Source organism: Ursus maritimus, unplaced genomic scaffold, assembly GCF_017311325.1.
Source record: "Ursus maritimus isolate PB19 unplaced genomic scaffold, ASM1731132v1 scaffold_22, whole genome shotgun sequence".
Taxonomy (NCBI): domain Eukaryota; kingdom Metazoa; phylum Chordata; class Mammalia; order Carnivora; family Ursidae; genus Ursus; species Ursus maritimus.
In genome coordinates, this window is record NW_024424675.1 from 13560974 (window position 1) to 13582578 (window position 21605).

The 21605-nt window shown below is 41.5% G+C and overlaps 1 protein-coding gene and 1 long non-coding RNA gene across 2 annotated transcripts in view; both read right to left on the reverse strand.

Moving 5' to 3' along the window:
• Window positions 1-673: 673 nt before the first annotated feature.
• On the reverse strand, window positions 674-9719 carry LOC103674432. The gene is made up of 3 exons (XR_571640.2): window positions 9511-9719; window positions 4318-4392; window positions 674-804 (listed from the first exon to the last, which is right to left on the reverse strand). It is a non-coding gene; the product is annotated as an uncharacterized LOC103674432 (long non-coding RNA).
• A 6459-nt stretch (window positions 9720-16178) lies between these two features.
• ANKEF1 (ankyrin repeat and EF-hand domain containing 1) overlaps window positions 16179-21605 on the reverse strand; it is a 17559-nt gene continuing 12132 nt past the window's right edge. The window contains exons 6-9 of the mRNA XM_008703348.1: window positions 20306-20532; window positions 18726-18889; window positions 17367-17504; window positions 16179-16511 (exon numbers count right to left, since the gene is read on the reverse strand). Of these exons, the coding sequence (XP_008701570.1) occupies window positions 16353-16511; window positions 17367-17504; window positions 18726-18889; window positions 20306-20532 (688 nt within the window). The 3' untranslated portion in view covers window positions 16179-16352. The remainder of the gene's footprint in view (window positions 16512-17366; window positions 17505-18725; window positions 18890-20305; window positions 20533-21605) is intronic.

Consider the following 21605-nt stretch of genomic DNA (forward strand, 5'->3'; position numbering starts at 1 on the left):
AGATTTACTTTGAAGCAGTAAAAATAGCTTTAGTCATAATTTATACAGGTGCAAATTTTAAGTAGAGCATGAATATTTGAAAAAAGGCAAAAGAAAGGTAGGAACCAACATTATTTTAGAATCTCTTTTTACTTTGTTCTTTAAACCCATATGCTTTGCATTTATTATGAGTTAAAACTAAACACTCCTTCAATATTTATCAAACAGTTAAGACTCTCCTCAATTGCATTTGGTGAGAGCTGAGTAAAAATCAGTTGCTTGTGCTTATTTATCGAAAAGGAGATTAGCTATTAGTTTTTAGCCACTATGAGTTGTTCTTAAGGTTCCTGTTTATTATCAATTATCGTGAACTGAAAACATGATTTACAAACTTGATGACCAATAATTTTCATGAATAATTAAATGTCAGCGTAGACACCTCTAAAGTGTCCTCCAATCCTGGGCCTAAAACTCCTATCCTGAGAGCTACACAAATGCTAATACTTAGATGTGGAAGGCCAGCAATGACTGAACGATGGAAACATACATGTACTTAGCACTTTATAGTGTGGTAGATAATAAATAGAGCAATTGCCTAGTACATATTGTCCCACTGTGCCCTCAACACAAATCTAGGAAGAAAGTCTTATCAGAGTAGTCGGCAACCTGTAATCACTGCTGCTTATGACCTACCCCGACAGCACCTCTCTCTGTCATGTCTGTTGACAGGCAGCTCTGGACCTCGCTCTGTAACTTCTGGGTTGACAGAAGAGCCAGCAGCAGAAGGAAGCGAAGCTCAGAGATTCTCAAACCTGCAATTCAAAGCTCCAGCCCGGAAATGACAAACATCACTTCTGCTCACAACTCCTCGTTCACAACTAGTTGTCCGGAACCACCCAACAGAAGGGGGCAGGACAGGAAGTGCTGTCCTACCGTGTGTGGGAATAGGCAGGAAATATTTGGTGAATAGTACTAATCACTACTACAGTGAGTGAGTGTCCCTATTTTACACGCAAGGAAACAATCTGAAAGAGGTCAGTTTGCAAGTCACATAGTCAGTAACTGAAAGAGCTAAGATGCTATTAAAGAATTGAGCCTGAATTTTACAGCAAATTCTGAGCCTACCGGTTCCATGCCATCTAGAAAGACACGGGAGTATTAGAAACTGAATAGAAATGAGCAGGTATCTCGGTTTCACTTTCTGGGAACTCTGAAACCTTAGCTAAACTTCCAGCTGCTTACCTCAAAAGCTGAAGACCAAAAGTAGTGACCTTGTTACCAGAGCTGAGTTCCTTACGAAAATGTTCTGGCCTGTGGAGTTCTTGGGTAATTTACTGACTATCAGGAGCCATGTGACTTGCAATGACTTGGAAGATGTTGTGAGCAAGATAAGCCAAGTAACCTTCGGAAGAGTCAATACTATCCATCCAATCTGCTTCAGTGATGTGCGGTTTTCATTAAGGTGACTTAGAGACAGATCTGTTGCATGCTGCAACTCCAGGGCCACTGTTCACAAAACATTCTATGGTCCTGGACCCTCCTGGAGTTGTGCAATGCATTGTCTGAAAAGCAAGTCTATTCTTCTAGGGGGCATGTGTCCTAGTCTCTTTCCAATGTCAGCCCCTCTCCTCCATAGTATTTCACTTCTTATAAGTAGGAGTTAGAAGGGAGTATATTATCAGTAAAGTATTGAGAAGTCTACAAATTTTGCCTTTCCACTGAGGGAGGGTTCAGCCAATGGAAGCTCTTTCTGTCATTTCCCTTTTAGCATTTGACATCTTGTGACCTTCAGCACCTGCTTGCAAGTACTGAAGAATCTCTGCTTGCCTAGATACGGCAGCACCAAGCAGACAGCAAATTCACGTTGCTTCTACCTAATCCCGGGGAAGTGTCTCCACCCAGGCTACACACTAATACCCCAGGGTGTTTTCAAAAAATCCCCTTGTCCTTTTCCCACCCTTGGGATCTGATTTGATCAGCCTGGGATAGGACCATGAATATTTTACAAAGCTCCCCAGATGGTTTTTTTTTTTTTAATATTTTATTTATTTATTTGACAGAGACAGAGACAGCCAGCGAGAGAGGGAACACAAGCAGGGGGAGTGGGAGAGGAAGACGCAGGCTCACAGCGGAGGAGCCTGATGTGGGGCTCGATCCCTTAACGCCGGGATCACGCCCTGAGCCGAAGGCAGACGCTTAACCGCTGTGCCACCCAGGCGCCCCTCCCCAGATGGTTTTAATAGTAGCCTATGTTAAGAACCACTGACCTAAGAAATAGTTAACAAGTATCCTGAGACAAGGTTATGACCAAGAAGCTCAACTTATTAAACGAGGAACGTGGGAGAGCTGTAACTCTGTGAAAAGAGCAAAGAAAGATAAACTGTAATCGATTTGATTCCTGCATCTACCAATCTGATTCCAAAATGCAGCCAAGGTCAAGAACTGCTAGTTCCTTTTACTCAATACAGTACTAAACTTCACAGCAACTTTTGATATTGGCTCTTCCCTTCTTGGGAACCAGTCAGTTTGGCTTCCATGACTCCACACTCTCCTGTTTTCCTCTTTTCTTCCAATTCCTCTACTTTTCTTTTTCATTCTCATGTGTGTACCTTCTCTTCTTCTAGATTTCTACATTATGGAAAACTTCAGACTTCAGCTCTTGGGGCACTATCATCACCTGGGTCTAGTTGATATAATTTATTCCTTTGCCTCTAATCACCATCATAAAGCCAAAAGCTCCCAAATTTATGTCACTAACCCAGATTTCTTTTTGGAGTTTGTTTATTCCCTTAGCTGTTTTACAGACATCTTTAACTAAACACAGCATATCCCAAACCAAACCCTCGACCTCAGATGTGTGCTCTTTTCGCGTCTTCTTTGCTCTCACTACGCAATGTATTCTCTCCTGTGGTACAAGCCAGAAATCTGGGAGGTGATCTCAGTGCTGTCGCTCCTCAAACCTCACCCACAGATCCAGGCCTTGGTCTCATCCTATCTTGTCTACCTGCACACACACTTCAAAGCCGCCCTCTTCTCTATGCCTGCATAACTGCATTAGGCATTTCTTGTTGCATCATACGTTGCCTAAAACTTAGTGCCTTAAAATAGTGAATGTTTTATATCGCATACAGTTCCTGGAGGTCAAGGATATGGGAGTGGCTTAGCTGGATGATTCTGGCTAGGGTCTCTCGTGATTCCAACATGAGATGTTGGCCGGGGCTGTCATCTTCTGAAGCACGCTCACATGATTGGGAAGGTTTGTGCTAGCAGTTGGTAGGAGGCTTCAGTTCTGCCCCACACAGAACTCTTCAGAGGGCTGCTTGAGCGTTCTCAGGACATGGCGGCTGGATGCCTCCACAGGGAGTGATCCATGAGAGAGCAAAAGGGAGGCTGCAATGTCTCTTTTGGCTGACTTTTCGTAGTCATACACCGTCATTTTGGTACGGTCTTATTGCTTACCCAGAGCAACCCTGTTTGATGTTCTCGGGAACATCACCAGGATGTAAAGCCCAGGAGGAGGGGCTTATTTGGAGACTGGCTAACACAACTGCCAATACTTTAAGCTGTGCTACAAACATGTCTCACCAAAAATATGAAAATACCCTAACTGGTCACTTCAAACTTCGTCCTCATTTCAGCCTTTTCTATAAAGCAGCTACAATGATCTATTTTTTTTCCACAATGACCTTTTAATAAAGAGAATTGGATCATGTCAGCTGTCAGCCTGCATCCTTTAAATGCCACTATATTGAACTTAGAAAGTCGCACTCCTTACTCTTCCCCGCAAGTGCTCAACGTCTGGCTCTAGCCTCCCTTTCAACCTCGTCCTCCACTCTCTCACCCTCACCACCACTGTCTTTGTTCAGAGCATTCTGGTCTCCCCTGCAGCACGCTCCTCACCGGCCAGGATCTCTCTCACTCAGAGCCTTGGAGGTGGTTACTTTGTGTACAGATCGCCTCCCTCTCTTTCCTCCCAATATGGCAGCTTCCGCTCATTCTTTAGGTCTCAGATTAGATACTTTCTCAGAGAAGCCCCCTCTGTCTCCTAACATAAAATTTCACCCAGTAACATTCATCACAATTTATTTATTTTTATTTTTTTATTTTTAAAAAAATTTTATTTATTTATTTGACAGAGAGAGAGAGAGAGAACAAGCAGGGGGAGCAGCAGAGGAAGAGGGAAAAGCAGGCTCCCCACTCTGTGGGGAGCCAGAGATGCAGGGCTCGATCCCAGGGCCCTGAGATCACAACCTGAGCCAAAGGCAGATGCTTAACTGACTGAGCCACCCAGGCACTCTCAGCACAATCTATAATGATACTTTGTGTTTATTTACTTACTGTCTCCTCCAACCATGGCAGCAAGGGCCCAGGGAGCAGTGACAGAGCTAGGTTCCACACCAGGTGCCTAGGATGCTGATGGGAAAGTAGGAGATCCTTAATATTTACTGAAAGCAATGAATGAATGAATGACTTGTAGTTTTTAAGTGAAGATTTCACTTGAACTCCCCCAATTTCAATTTATGTTTCTCTTCTTTCAAGCTTTGCCAACAATTTTAATGCTGGGGGTGAGAAAATAGAGATGGGAAAAGCAGACAGAACCAGAGAAGTTTAGATAAAAATGAAAACCATGCTCTCTTTCTTCTGCTAATTTTTTCCCCCAAAAGCCTAAAAAGGATGAACATTTTGGGACTTATTGATTTTGAAAATGATGTGGAAAAAAATTTAACAACATTCTGCTCTATTCAAGATGATTTCTATAAGTAGAAAAGGAGATCTAGAAAAACCCCAAACCAATTACTGCATTCGAATCGATAAGTACATTTTACATTTTTTTGTCAGACGCTTCTTACCAAATGGCTTAGAGAATATCATCTGTTCTTGTTTTTTTTCTGTGCATTCCTACTCACACATATCAAATGAAGAAAAGCCTAAGGCGAGGGGCTCGCATTTGCATCATAAAACACGTGGCACATTTCAAAATTGGCACCAAGGGTAACTTCAGTGCTACGGAACACATATATCTGCTGATGTGTGGTCTAGGAAGTATTCTTATCCTATCAGTTCTGCCTCCCACCCTACCCTCCAAAAAAGAAACGCTCTTGCCAAATCATGTGTAGAGTTTTTGAGACCACTTGGCTGCTCCCTGCTTATGTCCAATTCCTTCACTTCTTCAGAATGATTGGTACTTTACATGCATCCTAAAACCTGGGGTGGAGCTGAGACTCCAATAGGAGGACGGTGGAGTAAGGGGGAGCCCCTGACCAGCGGGCACTGATGAGAAGCAGCCCTTTAGAAGAAGACTTGCTGCAGACAGATAGCTGTGTTATGAGGGGCGAAAGGGAGAGCTAATATAGTCCAGTAGAAAGAAACAAGGAAACAGGAAGAAACAGATGCAGGAGCTCAGGAGTGTTAACAGTCAGGGATGAACGAGCAACAGAACGAACCTCTCTACGGGGGACTAGGCATGAAGTACATCCATGATTTTAGTTGCTCACCATGACTCATTTTAAAATAATTTAAGTGTAGATTACCTTGCATTTTCAACGTGGCAGGCAAATCCCTTCAGAGATTTACAAGGCAACCAGATGGATTTGGGGAAGTAATTGATTTCCATTTAATTCTGCTGATTCCTTCTTTACTCTAGGAATTTCCTTCACTTCACTAACACCACAGTACCTAGTGCTTTTCAATTTCCTTTGAAGGGCAGTTCTTTTTGTATGGGGGCTCTCAACACAAACCAATTTAACCAAAAGAGAACGTGATGGCCCATGAAGCTTAGAATCTCCAGGGGTGGACTGAGACTTCATGGAGGAACACTTGAGAAGTGAGTCTCTTTCCTGGGCTTCTGGGCACTCACTCTCCAGCTCCTTTGCTCCTTCAGCTCTGCTTAAATTTGTGTGAGTGCCAATCTCAGCCAGAATGTCCCCACGATGTGGCACAGATGTCCACCCACAGCTGCAGGCTCACATCCTGTTAGAATCCCTCTCCCAGTCAGTTCAGTGAAACCCTGGTTGGGTTCTCCATGGATCTGGTTTGGGCCTCTTCCTCCACCCAGTTCTCGTTATACTGCCTTCATTTCATTTCTTGGAATGGATCTGCCCTGCAAAATGCTGTTCCTACGGTCAGATTCTTCCCTGCCATCAGGGCAAACTGAATTCCTTACTTGTCCTTCAGATCTCAGCTAAAGTGACATTTCATCAGTGTTAAGTCCCCCGATTCTGTAGAGACTCTGACTTTCTTTACATGTGGCCTCAGGATGGAACTTTTGCAACTATGCTAGGCTAGCTCAGTAAATGTGTATCTGGACCCACGGTTATCTTTTTTTTTTTTTTTAAAGATTTTATTTATTTATTAGAAAGAACACTCATGAGCGGGGCGGTGGGGGTGAGAGGGAGAGGGAGAAGCAGACTCCCTGCTGATCAGGGAGCCTGACATGGGGCTTGGGGCTCGATCCCTAGACCCCGAGAGATCATTACCCGAGCTGAAGGCAGATGTTTAACTGACTGAGCCACCCAGGCGTCCCTGGGCCCACAGTTATCTTGATAGTGTATGATCTGAAGATGAGTGTGTCCTACCTATCCCGAGTAACTAAGAAAGGCCCCGGGGGTGGAGGGGTGGAATGCCTGGAATCTTAGAGCCAAATATGATTCCTTATGCTCTGTCCTGCTATATTGTACCCTCTGCCTGTATTAAAACCTCACCTGAACATCGGAGAGGATGTGGAGAAAGGGGAGCCCTCTTGTACTGTTGGTGGGAATGCAAACTGGTGCAGCCACTCTGGGAAATAGTAGGGAGGTTACTCAAAAAGTTAAAAATAGAACTACCCTATGATGCAGCAATCACACTACTAGGTATTTCCTTAAACAATAAAAAAAAAAATACTAATTCAAAGGGATACATGTACCCCAATGTTTAGAGCAGCATTATCTACAATAGCCAAATTATGGAAGCAGCCCAAGTGCCCATCAATTGACGAATAAATAGATATATGAATGTGATCTATATCCACAATGGAAAATCAGCCGTAAAAAAGAATGAAATCTTGCCATTTGCAACGACATGGATGGATCTAGAGAGTATTATGCTAAACAAAATAAGATAGTCGGAGAAAGACAAACACCATATGATTTCACTCATGTGGAATTTAAGAAACAAAACAAACGAGCAAAGGGGGAAAAAGAGAGAGAAGCAAACCAAAAAACAGACTCTTAACTATAGAGAGCAAACTGATGGTTCCCAGAGGGGAGGGGGCGGGGGGCGTGAAAGAGGTGAGGGGGATTAAGAGCACACTTTTCGTGATGAGCACTGAGTAATGTAGAGAATTGCTGAATCACTATATTGCACACCTGAAACATAACACTGTATGGTAGCTAACTGGAATTTAAAAAAGAAAACCTTACATGAGTAGACCCTGTGCAATCTTGTCTTAATGATAATCATTAATTATCCAAGCTTGTGTGATGGTCACATGTGGATTTTGTGGTTATTCTATTAAAATATGCCTCTGCTACCAAACGAGCTCTATCAGGGCAGGGGCCAAGGCTGATTTTTGCCTTTTATTTTCTCCTGAATGCCATCATGCTTGATACACAGCGAGTCAGGATCCAACTAGGGAAACAGAAACCACTCTGAGTTCTTACAGAAGGGAAGTTAATGCAAGGATTTGGTGGCACAGCTGATCGGAGAGGCTGAGTAGCTATCGGGCACAGTGAGGCAGCCCGAATATTAACAAGCCGGCACTGTCCCCAAGCTGGAGGGACAGGCAGAGGGGGTAGTGCAGAGCCCAGGGGCCAGGTTCACCCGGTGGAAGCTGGAACCACGGTGGGGTGGTCAGGGGAGAGCTGGTGCCATGGGGAGACGGACACAGCTATTGCATGGGAGCTGCCCAAGGCAAGGGAGAACTGGAGAGCTAGCCTGGCTTCTCCTCCCCTTCTTTTCTTCTCCCATCTTTTATCAGTGTCTGTCCTTGCCTACACCCCGCTGGAAGCCAGGTGATGCAGAAACCTGGATTTCTCTCCATGATACACCACATGGGGAATGCAAGGAACAGTTCCCGGATCGTCATTATCAGTGCTCAATAAATATATGCTGAATGAATGAGTATGACCAAATTGTGTGCAGAAAAAGTGTTGCTGGTTGATTCAAAATTCTAGTGGTACCAGTCTTGAAAGGTCTAGATCTACTACAACAGAAACGCATGTGTTACAGAGCACAGAGATCCCTTGGTAGGGCAGAATCCGGAGACACGTAGTCGGCTTGGCTGTTGTCGTTTCATGATAATCCTATCGCCGACCAATCCTCCTTCTGGCTGACACTCTTCTTTCTTTAGCTGTGCAACATGTTGCTGTAGCTTGGGACCCATTCAGACTTGTCAGGAATACTTTATCTGTTGTTCATTTCATTTTTTCTGTCTTAATTTCATTATCTTATTTTTGTGAGGGAATGCTTACTTCTCTTATTTCCAATGCCCTTAGGAGAGGAGTATCACATTGGAGCCTGCATGTCCCAACAACAAAGAACATAATAATCCCTAGGTTTGGAGAAACACATGGATATGTCAAGCCATCTTATAAAAAAGTCACTAAACCTATGGAAATCAAATCTTCTTTTATGTATTTGTTCTTCAAAGTCTTATTTACTGAAGATAAAAGGAAAAGACCATCATTATTAATCCTGAACAAAATACACACACATATGCATCACATAATACTCAACTATCTATCTGGGATAAAAAAAAAATCTCCAGTGAGTTCCAGAATATAACAGAATATTCAGTTCTTCTTTATCACCCAGATAAAATTCATGATGTAGTAACAATTACCTAAGGACCTAAGAATGTTGACATGAGCTCATCTGATGCGCGCAAACGCATCTGCCTTCATTTATGAATTCCCCCCGGATCCGTTGTTAAAGAAACACGCATCCAGGAAAAAACAGACCCCCTGTACAAATATTTAGAAAATCACAACACAGTTCCGAGGACTATTTACTGCAAATTTATAGCTGTGGGTAGAAGGCATCTAAATTCTTGCCTTTCTCTCTTGTCATACCGCCTCCTCGAAAACAAGCTGCAGGCTCAATGATTCTCTTGGGCACCTTCACGGCCACGTAGGGAATTTGCTGAATTGTGAATTCAGTAAAAATTGCTAAATTAACGGCACTGAGGGGTGATTCATTTGTACCAATTAGACATGACCTTCTCCTCGGCATGGGGTTTGAACGCGTCTGTCTGTCTCTCACGGTTATAATTTTCCATGATTGATAACGCTCAGCTCAAGCTTGAAGAAACAGAGATGACTTTCTCCTCTTATGTAGCCGCTGAATTGGCTCTTATTGCTGTTCTTGTTCATTCTGTATCCTTAAGAATGATTTAGACGAGTTTGGAAGTTTATAATAGTTACATTTCTTTTTAAGGGAGAGAGAGCTTCTTATACAAAATGAACCCCAAGAAGTCACCATCAAAAACGTTACACCCAAATTTTGCGCCCATAAACATGTCATTTGTAGCAGATGCTACCAAATTCCCCTTACCAGCTCCGTGTCCGAGGCTGGTGGCTCAGAGCTCCCCCCTTCTCTGCAGAGTGGCCGTTGGCTGATCGGAGCCACCTTGCGACCGGAAGTTTTCTGCCCCCACAGGCGGTTGCCCAATGGCGACTGATGCGGGGTACAACAGCCAGCCTCCTTCCCTCAGGGCAGGGCAACCGCTGCGGTACAATTCGTCTTCCACAGCTCCCCCTGGAGTCAAGCTGAATCTAACTCTCTCTTCCTTAGGTCCCCCCCCTGCTTTATCCTGCATCTCTCCTGCCCAGAATAGTCTCTTCTGGGAGCATTCCTGCAATAAAGCATTTACATAAGAGTTTCCATCTCAAGCTCTATTTCTAGGGAGCTCCAACTAAGACTCTGTTTTATTTATTTATTTATTTTATTTTTTAAAAGATTTTATTTATTTATTTGACAGAGAGAGAGACAGCCAACGACAGAGGGAACACAAGCAGGGGGAGTGGGAGAGGGACAAGCAGGCTCCCAGCGAGGCAGGGAGCCCGACTCGGGGCTCATCCCAGGACCCCGGGATCACGCCCCGAGCCGAAGGCAGACGCCCAATGACTGAGCCACCCAGGCGCCCCTAAGGCTCTGTTTTAATAACCTACTTTCATTCTAGAAGAAGTTGGGTTAGGCTTTAGAAACAAACCAAAAAAAGGAAACTTTTGGGCCACTAGAATTAGTATGGCTGGTATTGTGACTATTTTCATAGCAAAGGGGTAATGTTCATCTTTTTCTGATTATCAGAAACCAAGATAAAGAAAATGTCTCCATGTTTAAATCACTTCAACGAACAGTCTGAGAGTGATTCTGCTTTGACAAACCTTTACCGCTCTGATGGTCTAGGTCTGGATTTCCATTCTTGTACCTTCTCTTTTGGTTTACCTTGCCCCTAGAGACTGCAGGAGGGTTAAGAACAAGTCCCTTGCTGAGCACTGACTGCATAGACACAAAACTAGAAACCTTACAGACGTAATTCCATTTGATCCTCACAATGGGTTATTGAGGGTCAGATTATTATCCCTACTTCATAGAGGATGACACTGAGATTCAGAGACAATTTGTAACTCAATCCATGGACAGGCAGCTAGTAAATGGCAGAGTGAGGATTCAAATCCAGGTCTGCTGACTACAAAAGCCACATTCTTTTTTTTATTATTATTATTAACACATAATGTATTATTGGTTTCAGAGGTACAGGTCTATGATTCATCAGTCTTATATAATACCCAGTGCTCATTACATCACATGCCCTCCTTAATGTCCATCACCCAGTTACCCCCATCCCCCTATCCCCAGCCCCTCCAGCAGACCTCAGTTTGTTTCCTATGATTAAGAGCCTCTTATGGTTTGTCTCCCTCTCCAGTTTTGTCTTATTTTATTTTTCCCCCTCTTCTCCTATGATCCTGTTTTGTTTCTTAAATTCCACATATCAGCAAGATCATATGATAATTGTCTTTCTCTGATTGACTTTTTTTCTTAAAATTACACCCTCTAGTTCCATCCATGTTGTTGCAAATGGCAAGATTTCATATTTTTGATGGCTGAGTTATATTCCAGTGTATATAGAAGACCACATCTTCTTCCATTCATCTGTCAATGGACATCTGGGCTCTTTCTATAGTTTGGCTCTCGTGGACATTGCTGCCCCTTCAGATCACTACATTTGTAACAAAACCACATTCTTAACCAATTTACACAGTGTCAGTTTAAAAATAAGGACATGCATGGAAGAGAGTATTTCCTTTTTTTTTTTTTTTTTTAGGAGTATTTCCTTCCAAACTTGAGCATTTCTACCTCCATGTTTGCAGCACTATTGGTGTCCCTTTTCCCATACTGCACCCACCCCCAGCTCCTGCATGCTTTCCAACCAGTAGTTCCCTCATGACCCACAATTCAATTCATTGAATTGCCTTTGAGCCCTGGAATAGCATTACCAGTACCTACCCTAGGCTGTAGTTATTAACAGATGCAGGAATCCAAAAGCCCAATACTTTTTGCCTGTTCTCTATAGCTCTCCATGAGTTAAAACAAAGCTGGGGCTTCACCAGAAAGCTCACCCTTATTTAGTTTCCTTCACTTCTCCGTCCTGCTCACCCCCACCTCCTGCAACCCCCATACCCTCCAGTGGTCCCCAGTGAGAATTTTCTCAACAAATCATCTGCTCCTGAATTCCTGGCTCAGTGTCTCCTTCTGAGAGAATCATAATTAAGTCAATATACATGAAGGAATAAAACAGATAAATACGAATAAAATCACTTTGGCATTCTGGACTTCTGGATGGACTTGTTTTGTTTTTTCAAAGAAATAATTAAAAGTAATACATGCTCTTTGTTAAAAAGAAGGATAGCAAATACAAATTAAGACAATAAAAGTCATTTCAGAATTCTAAGACCCAGAAAAATTACTATTTGAGTATTACATATTTACGCATCTGAAATTACTATACATACCATTTATACTGTTTTTTTTTTTTTTAAGATTTTATTTGGGAGAGAGAGAGAGAGAGCATGAGTGGGGGCAGAGCCAAAAGGAGAGGGAGAGGGACAGGCAGATGTCTCCCTGAATGCAGAGGCCAACGTGGGGCTCCATCCCAGGACCCCAAGATCATGACCTTTGCCAAAGTCAGACACCTACCGACTGAGCCACCCAGGCGCCCCATGCTGTTTTTTTTTTTTTTAACGTCTTTGACATGCCATCTTTTTATGCTAGTAAAATTTCCTCTATAAAGTATTTTTTTAAACTTACATAGTGTTCTGTACTGTGATTTTTGGGGGTGGGACCAAGCCCTCAAGTGATGCTGCTGGTCCATGGACCACTCTTTGATTGGTACTGATGGCTTTCTAGGGCCATCAGAGAACTCTGGCTTTCGTTTGTTTGGCTTTACTGTTAACCCTGAAATACACTTAGTCATTTGAATGTTCCCTCATGCAATTCCCATTCAAACATGTTGATGAGTCATTCAAATGAATAGAACATATATGGGGAAAGAGAATTAACAAGACTTGGCATGAACACTTTCTCTCAGTGTACATTTGCAAAGCGCTGAAGGAGATCACAGAACACCAACCGCTGTAGATGTAACCAGCACTGAGGAAGTATTCTATTCACTAGGGTGACAGCAGAAAGTTAGGCCCTCTGATGGTCTGTGACTTTCCTTGTTCCTGAATAAAACCATGGGTAAGGCATTCCCCACCATATTCAAGAAATAAAATGTCCTCTAATTATTTGAGGAAACAACATGTATTGTTTTCAGAAGCCACCTTGAAGGGGCTTTCCCTGGCCCAATCCAGGACAGAGTGAACATCAGAATCAAGTTAGTGAAGGATTATAACTTATTAAATGAAAAAGGAATGCATGGGTCCATACTTATTTAAATACATACATCAATGGGGAAGAAGTAATAGCTCTGCCCCAAAGTAGAAAGCCAACGAAGAAATGCAGAAAGAATGATGAAATTAGAAAATCATCTTAGGACAGCCATCACTGTAATAACCATTTCAGGCAAAAATCATGAATGTTAAAATTAGTAGATGAAATGATAGGGGTAACAGGAAATTTATATAGCTTCACAGGTTCTGTTCATAAGATACTCAATACAAAGGGAAAAATAATAGCTCTACAGTAGAGAAATACCACTTTACAGACGGATACCACTCTAACCAAGAGATTAAAGTTCACAAAGTTTACATCACATTTCAACATCACGTGCCTCCCGTTATGATGTACCGAGAAGGGCACAAGATCACGACTATGGTATTCCTGCCTAAAATGTATCATTTGAAGCTACCTTGAGGAAATATAAGACATCGAAATTGAAGGACATTTTACAAAATAACTGGCATGCGTTCTTCTAATATATCGATGTCATAAAAAAACAAAGATTGAGGAACCGCTTCAAGTTAAAGAGATGAAAGGGATGGGCAGCTAAAGCAGCCCACAATCTGTGATTTTCTTTTGCTATAAAGGATATTATTGGGACAAAGAGCAAAATCTGAACAAGGTCTGTAGACTAGTGAATTCAAATATTAATTTCCTAATTTTGACAGCTGTAATATGGTTCTATAAAAGAATGTCTGTTTTTTGTGGATACGTACTGAAGTATTTCAGGTAAGGGACATCATGTCTTCCACTGACACTCCAATAGTTCAGAAAAAAAATTACGCACACACGCACACACATGCACACATGTATGTGGAGAGAGAGAGAAAGAAAGAAGCAATGTGGTTAACATGTAGGTAATCTGGGTGAAGTGCATACAGGAATTCTTTGTCAAATTCTTGCAACTTTTCTGTACATTGGACATTAACTCAAAACTTTAAAATGATTTAAAATAAGCATATATACACAAAACTCATAAAACAAACAAAACTTCGTTCTCCAGGCTCCATGATATCCACCTTGTAAGGAAGTCCAGCTCATGGCTGTCTCAGGGGAAAGTGGGTCTGCTTAGCTACTTGCTCACTCATCTGGCTTCCTCCCCACTCCCTAGCTCCATTAAAGGCTCTTCCCCAGGTAGAAAGTGAGGGAGGGGATAAAGCAAAGGGCTAAAATTATTTAAAAAAATAAAATAAAATAAAATAAAGCAAACGGCTTTTGTCTTATATGGCTGACAGAGTTGTAATATGGAGTCGGTGCCTTTTGCTAAGGCAATCCTAAAGTGAACTCTTTCTGTCAATGAGGCTTTTGTGGAAATTTTTGGAGCTCCTGCCCAGCATTCGCTGTATTTCCTGTGCGGGTGATGCCTCCTCTCGCTTTTTACTCAGTAGTACACTTCCAGCAATGGTCAGTTTTATGTCCCAATGTGGCTAGATTATAGCACCCAGTTTCTCAGTCTAACACTAAGCGTAGGTATTGCAGTGAAGGAGCTGTGTAGATGCAATTAACACCTACAACGAGTTGACTTTATATAAAGGAGATTATCCTCTATAATCTGGGCGGGCCTCATCCTCTCAGTTCAAAGGCCTTAAGAGCAGAATTTAAGTTTCCCTGGGGAAGAGGAGACTCCACTTGTAGACTGCAGGGACAGCTCTCACCTAAGAGTTTCCAGCCTGGCCTTCTGATGGCCTGCTCTGCCAGTCCCACAATCATGAAGTCAGGTCCTTGCAGTAAATCCCTTTCTCCAACTATCTATCTATGTATCTATCTATGTATCTATCTATGTATCTATCTATGTATCTATGTATCTATCTATCTATCTATCATCTATCTATCTATCTATCTATCATCTATCTATCATCTATCTATCTGTCAATTATCTATCTATCTATCTATCTATCTATCATCTATCTATCTATCTATCATCTATCTATCTATCTATCTATCATCTATCCTCTATCACCTATCTATCTGTACTACTGGTTCTATTTCTTTGGTAGAATCCTGACATAACTCTTTTCCAAGTATCAGGCCCCTGCCCTAAATTCCAATGGACAATTGTAAGGTTTCATGGTAGGTCTCTTAAATACCCCCTTCTCCCTTGCCCCCCCTCCCGCCCCCCACCATGCACTTGCCTTAAGAAAAAGTCACATATGATATCTGGTCATTCTTTATCATCTATATGTTTTTTTTGGCATCTGGAAATTTTTGCTCAAAGTTTCAGCTAGTGTATGAATACCACTTGAACTGTTTCTCTCTTTATTTTTAAGATTTTTTAAATTTATTTGACAGCGAGAGAGGGAACACAAGCAGGGGGAGCGGAAGAGGGTGAAGCAGGCTCCCTCTGAGCAGGGAGCCTGATGTGGGGCTCCATCCCAGGACCCTGGGATCAACCCGAGCCAAAGACAGACGCTTAATGACTGAGCCACCCAGATACCCCACTTGAACCGTTTTGCAGTTGCACAAGACCCTGGGGGCACATCCTCCTTGCTGGGGAAATGCTTATTTTACAGTAAGCAGAAGATAAGGGAATGCACTTTTAAATTTTTTGCTAGGGGGGCTCAGAATCTAACTAGTACTGTAGCTGTTATCTTACTTTGGGTCCTTCCAGAAGCAACCTTGAGACAAGGGTTTAGGTATACATATTTCAGAGGTGATCTTGATAAATACCTGCAGGCGTGGGAGAAATGTGGGAGGACAGAGAAGGGAAGGTGGTCAGTGAAGGGCGTGTTATCATATTACCACTGTGGGCAATGTGATCTTCAACTCTTGGGGGAACTTTAGCAGTCAGTAGGAATGTGCACCTTCAAACAATCCCACCAGAGTGGTGAGGGGGCTAATACACAGTATCTGTTCAGTCGGTGTGTGAGCGCTGCTTCCAGGAGGCTCTCATTCTCATGTACTTGGGCCCTATCGTACAAGTCTAAGTGTCAGAGGCAGCCTTCCAGGGTCAGAAAGTCAGGCCTGCTTCAGTCCCAAAGCAGAGGAGACAGGGGTGGAGTGCTGACAGTGTCTTCTAGAAGTGCTGAAGTTTATCTGACCCAAGGTATCGGATACATACCAGTATCTAATACATATGGAGTGTGTAAGAAACAATCTCCTTCTGTAACAGATTAAAATTACTTCTCTTCCCTGTTTTCATCAATTTCCACTAGAATTGTATCTTTAGCAACCATAATGACATACATCCTATAAATTTTTTTGACAATAATGTTACGGTTATAACCAAAATGCTATTTATTCCATTATATCCTTAAAGATGATTAGGGGGTTTATCCAGAATACGTAATTCATTGCAAAATAAACACTTTCAGGTAGCTCAAAATATTTATGGTTGTTAGAGCGAAAACAAATATTTGGTTACAAATTCTTAATTTGTGGATTGCTTTGACTTTGATGGAAATACCAACTTTTTGGGCCTCGAAATGTTGCCCCCAAGAAGCAACTGTTGTGATTCAGATTCTGAAGGCGGCTTCCAAGGCTTTAGCTTTTTCGGTGATGTTCTTCTGAAAGGGCATCATGAAGTCCTCAAAGTCCACCTCGTAAGTGAACCTCTCTCGCCGCAGCTCCCTTTTTCTGATCAGTTCTGCTGTTGTGGCTTCAGGACTCCAGATCTTAAATAAATTACCATATTCAGAGCAGGCATGAGTAGGAAAGCCAGCAAACATGGCAGTTATACAGACAATGCCCCATATGGTTAATTCAAAACTATCAAATTTACTTCTAAATCTATTTTAACTTATGGTTTCCTCTTACATGACATCAGTGGTTACGTGGGGATCACTGTTTCTGATGGCGACTATTTGAACAACTGGAATGTTTTTCAGTAACCTCTGGTGATCCTCTGCTCTTCATTGTTAGGATGTCCAAACAAGGGAGTGATGGAGTTAGGAGATCATTGGGGTTTGCTATCTTTATGAATTATGGGGAAGTCCTGGGAAAATTATTTTCATAGTAGAAGGAAGAGGGGGCTGGTGGTCTCTCATCAGCATGGTTTGATGGGCATTGGCAAAGATCGTTCCTGTTCTCCAGAGATGTCTCCACCTCTTTAATTGTGGATGTTTTAGACAGCTACTGAATAAATCCAGTGTTGCTTAGTATGAAACTCCCAAGTGAAATGGTAGTAAGAGTACGAAGAGGAAGGTTAGGGTCCGAGAAGCATCGAGAAAATGTATCTATAGCATTTGGTGATCAAATGGCTATAGGGAATGGCATTGACCAAAATATAATTTTTCAAGGACAATTAAAATGTCAATATAGAAATAGTAACAGAGGAAACTAGATATTGGAAACTAAACAAGTTGGACTTTACTGAGTCAAAGCAGTAGGACCTGGCAAAAAGACACCTGCAAATTATAACTATGAAAGATCATCTTTGGATATTTGTTTGGGTGCTCTGCATAAAAAGTATTCGGAAAATGGTATTATGAGCTTATACCATGTTATGAAGGTCTTTCCAAAGTACTTACCCTCCGTGGAATAAATGTGATATCCACTTTCTTGGTATAACCACTGGTAATCAATGAATTGAGATAAACCACATTATCCTTACGCATTTTCTTTTCCTCTGATACAGTTGGTATGGTATAAACAGATAAAAGTGGTTCCTGGAAATGAGACAAAAAAGAAACCAACCCTGTCAATTGCCAAAACCTATATGTACTTTCTAATATTATTTGCTGTTCTATATCTTACTCTGAAGCCAAGAAAAAATAGAAATAAAAATAACAGTGTTACCATACAAATTATAATTTGAAATGAAATGGAATATTATTATAACTTTGGACGGAGAAAGGTAACTAGTTTGCCTTGTTTAACTCTACTTAATTTGTAGCATCAGAGACAGATCTTACAAGTCTTTAAAATATCCATCCTTGACCTATGGCCATTGATTAATTAGAATTAAATTATCCTACTAAAAAGATAATGATGTATGTAGTAGAAGCTTAGCCGATTGATCTTCCTTCACCTCTGGCCACGTTTACTCTCGTCTTACAGGTTTATTACTCTCTACTGTTTACTGTTCTCCATGTATTTTCACCCTCTCCACATCTTACCACCTTTTTCTTCAACCCTTTCCAATGTGATAACATTAGAGCTTTTTCCTTTTGAACGTCAGCCCCATCTGATGTCTGCCAAGAATCTCCAGGGATCCTCTTCCTTCCTTAAAAGAAGCTTCTAGCCTAGAAACACACTTGGGCTTCCCTGCTAATGACAAAGTCTTGCTCTCTCCGTAATCTGCTTGGACAAAAATCTCAACCTTTTGCTGGTAGTTTAGAGGCACCCACAGCATTCCAGATTGCCAGGAACAGTCCCTTTGGCACCTTTAAAACTTTCTGGAATCATTCTGCGGGATATCCAAGTCACAAGTGGCCCGATAATCCCAGGGTTCAGTGGTAGTCATTAAAATTCCTTAGAAGGAGGAAAGGACGGTAATGAAAGATTATAAGACCAAAATGAAGGAAAATCATGCTTGGCTTCATTCTTCTTACCCTCCTTCCCTGTCTGAGCCATTTCATCAAATCTATATGACCGAGAACCAAATATATATGTATCCAAGACCAGTTCCTTTGGTCTTGTATTTGGCTGAGCCAACTTGGTTTTTACATGGATTCTATTTGCAATGAGAACTTTTTAGAATTTTCAGTAATTGGAATTTCTTTGCTAGGTATTTTTTTTTTCAGTGCTGCATAACAGTGCTGAAAATATGGCTTGCATATTATTTTGTCCATGCCGTGTAACGATATGTAAATAGTGATGCTATCCTACCCCCAACAAGTTTTTAGGAAGTTCCATTTACTAAATGGGTAGTCGATCACCTTGCTTACCTCCTCCTTCTTAACTTCAGGGCCTTCAGGCTTCGCTTTAGGAGGTGGCTTGCCTTTCATTTTTTGATTTTCTGCTGGTTTTGGCAAGTTATCCAGCTTTTCTTGAATCAAACTAATTATTCTATAGTCAGCATACGCCTTTGCAATATCCATGGCAGTATGGCCTGCTCAAGACATAAATTCAGAGTTGCAATAAACAGACTGATAAGAAACCATGCAGAAAAACCTCAGCACACCAGCCCTCAGCATGTGACAATAAGGGTGATTACTACAGCCGACGGTGTAAGGTCATAGAGGTAGTTCGGTACCCTCTAAGGTGCACCCATCTCTGAACTCTCATCATGTTTTTTTAAAGATTTTATTTATTTATTCGACAGAGAGAGAGAGACAGCCAGCGAGAGAGGGAACACAGGCAGGGGGAGTGGGAGAGGAAGAAGCAGGCTCCCAGCGGAGGAGCCTGATGTGGGGCTCGATCCCAGGACCCTGGGATCACGCCCTGAGCCGAAGGCAGACGCTTAACCCAGGAGCCCCTGAAATCTCATAATTTAAAGTGCTATTTACTGGCAACACAACATTTTCTTGTTAATTTTTTTGAGCATGTTTCTTAAAAAGCAGATAGGAAATATTGGTAGAATATTAACATTCGAATATTTGATTGATGGTTCTCTTCCCACCTTGCACACATTTCCTTTCATGTGACAATTGTACATTATTCTCCCCTTTCCCTGATACAAGGAAGTATATTCAAAAAGGCCTGGGGAAGCTGGTGTCACAGTGCTCTATGCAGAAGACTGGGTATTATGACGCCTGTAATATCCTCAGGCAGGCCTGAAACAACACCACCAGTGACCCAGGGGAAGCCCGAAGGAGCCAGAAAGGTTAATGCTCTCTCCGATCAAAAGGAAACAATGGGTTCCACTGTAAGAAAATGAAACCTCCAAGCAATGAGGTCAAACATTTATTCAAATGATTATTTCTCAGGTTGTGGATTTATGACATAAGATGGGCCCCTCCTATTTACTTCCTAGAGAGAGCCTCAAACTCAGGAATTATTTTGTTCAGCTTTAGAAAGAAGCCAAATTCTACGGCCTTTAAAATTATGCCACTTCCTAAGGACTTGGTAGTTATGACAGCGTGATAACCTGAGTTATAGTCTGAAAACCAGTACAAGCCCACAAACCAATGCTTCCTGGACCACAGTGAAATAACTAAGAAACTAAGAGTGGGCATTTAGAAATTTTTGGATGGATTTGATGGAATTTTCCATCATTTTAATCTAGTGATTAAAAACAACCTTGTATTTCATTTCCCCACTTCATTTTCTAGTATATCACTTTTTATTGTACTTTACAAAAGTATCCACCCACGAGAGGTTGCAAACCTAAGAACTGGTCCTTTTGCACCAGTGATTTGAGAGGCACTGTGTATAAAACCAACTTCCAGAATATTCAATTCAGGATTGTGGTTGCAGTAGCGACTCGCAGGGAAATGTGGTCTACAAGAAGAGAATCAGAAGGAGTTTGGAACCTAACATACACTCTCCTCTTCTGACCCTAACCATCAATCATGCAAACGCGCACCTTTTCTGTCTTCCAGCTGGAATTTAGCGCCCATATCAAGGAGGTACTTCACGGTATCCAGTCTACAGCTCTCGATGGCTCTGCTCAAAGGAGTGGAGTTGTTGATGGAGAATGCATCTATCGCCGCTCCGGCTTTAACAAGAAGCTCAACGATGTCTTGTTGGCCTGCATGGCATGCAAAATGAAGCGGGGTCCACAGGAAATTATCTGTTGCATTAACGTTAGCCCTATAAAATAAGATAGATGCACAAGCTAAAAATGTGGGTTGTTCCAAGCACCAGAGGCTGGAAATGCAAAGCAGTTCCTATTACCGTTATCAAGTTGTTGAACTGTAAACCAGGGAAGCTCTGAGTAAAGTTAAACTCTGTGCCATTTCTTGACTTGTGCTCTGCATTATCTGACAGTCTTTTCTTTGCATACACACACACACACACACACACACACACACATTTTGTTTAGTTTTAAAAGGCACTTAGATTCCAGGGGTTACACTTTTTGCAAAGGTTAAAATTAAGGAAAATTGTATAACTGGATCCTATGAAGGTAAAAGCTGATAAGAAATATAAAAGTCCTATTATTTCATTTTGTATCTACTTTCTCTGCATGTTATAGATTTTTAAATGCACCTTCATTATTCAACTTCTAAGCATGAAAATGTATTATTTTACATGTTAGTCTTTTTTAAAAATTCACTGTCCAAAAGTTCAAATTCTCACTAATTGCTTTATACTCCCTCCTCTTGATAATACACAAATCTGAATGCTTCTTTGACCTTGGCCATTATAGAACAATAATACCCTTTTATCAAATATGCAGTTGCTTTGCTAATAAGGGCTTTACATATTTTAACTCATTTAATCTTCAAAAAATCTGCAAGTTGAGTCCTATTAGAGCTCCATTATAAAAATGAGAAAAGTGAGACCCAAAAAAGAAACTTATGCCAGGTTACTCAGCTACGGTAAAAGAAGGAATTAAACCTGAGTAGTTGCTTTAGAAGTTCAATAAAAGTGTCATGCTTGGATATTTTACAGATACTTACAAATGAAGCAAGGAACAGGCAGCTGCTTCTGGAGGAGGGAAAGAGACATGCCTTTACAGTCATCATGACCACTGTCCCACTTGTTTGAATTTGTTAGGATCCCCACACAGGGGAGACAGATTAAAAAGCAATGTGTAAAATGAATAAATTCTAGAGAGCTACTCTGCAATATTGTGATTATAGTTAATATTGTACTGTACACTTATAATCTGTTAAGAGGGTAGATCATGTTATCTGTTCCTACCACAATTAAAAAAAAAA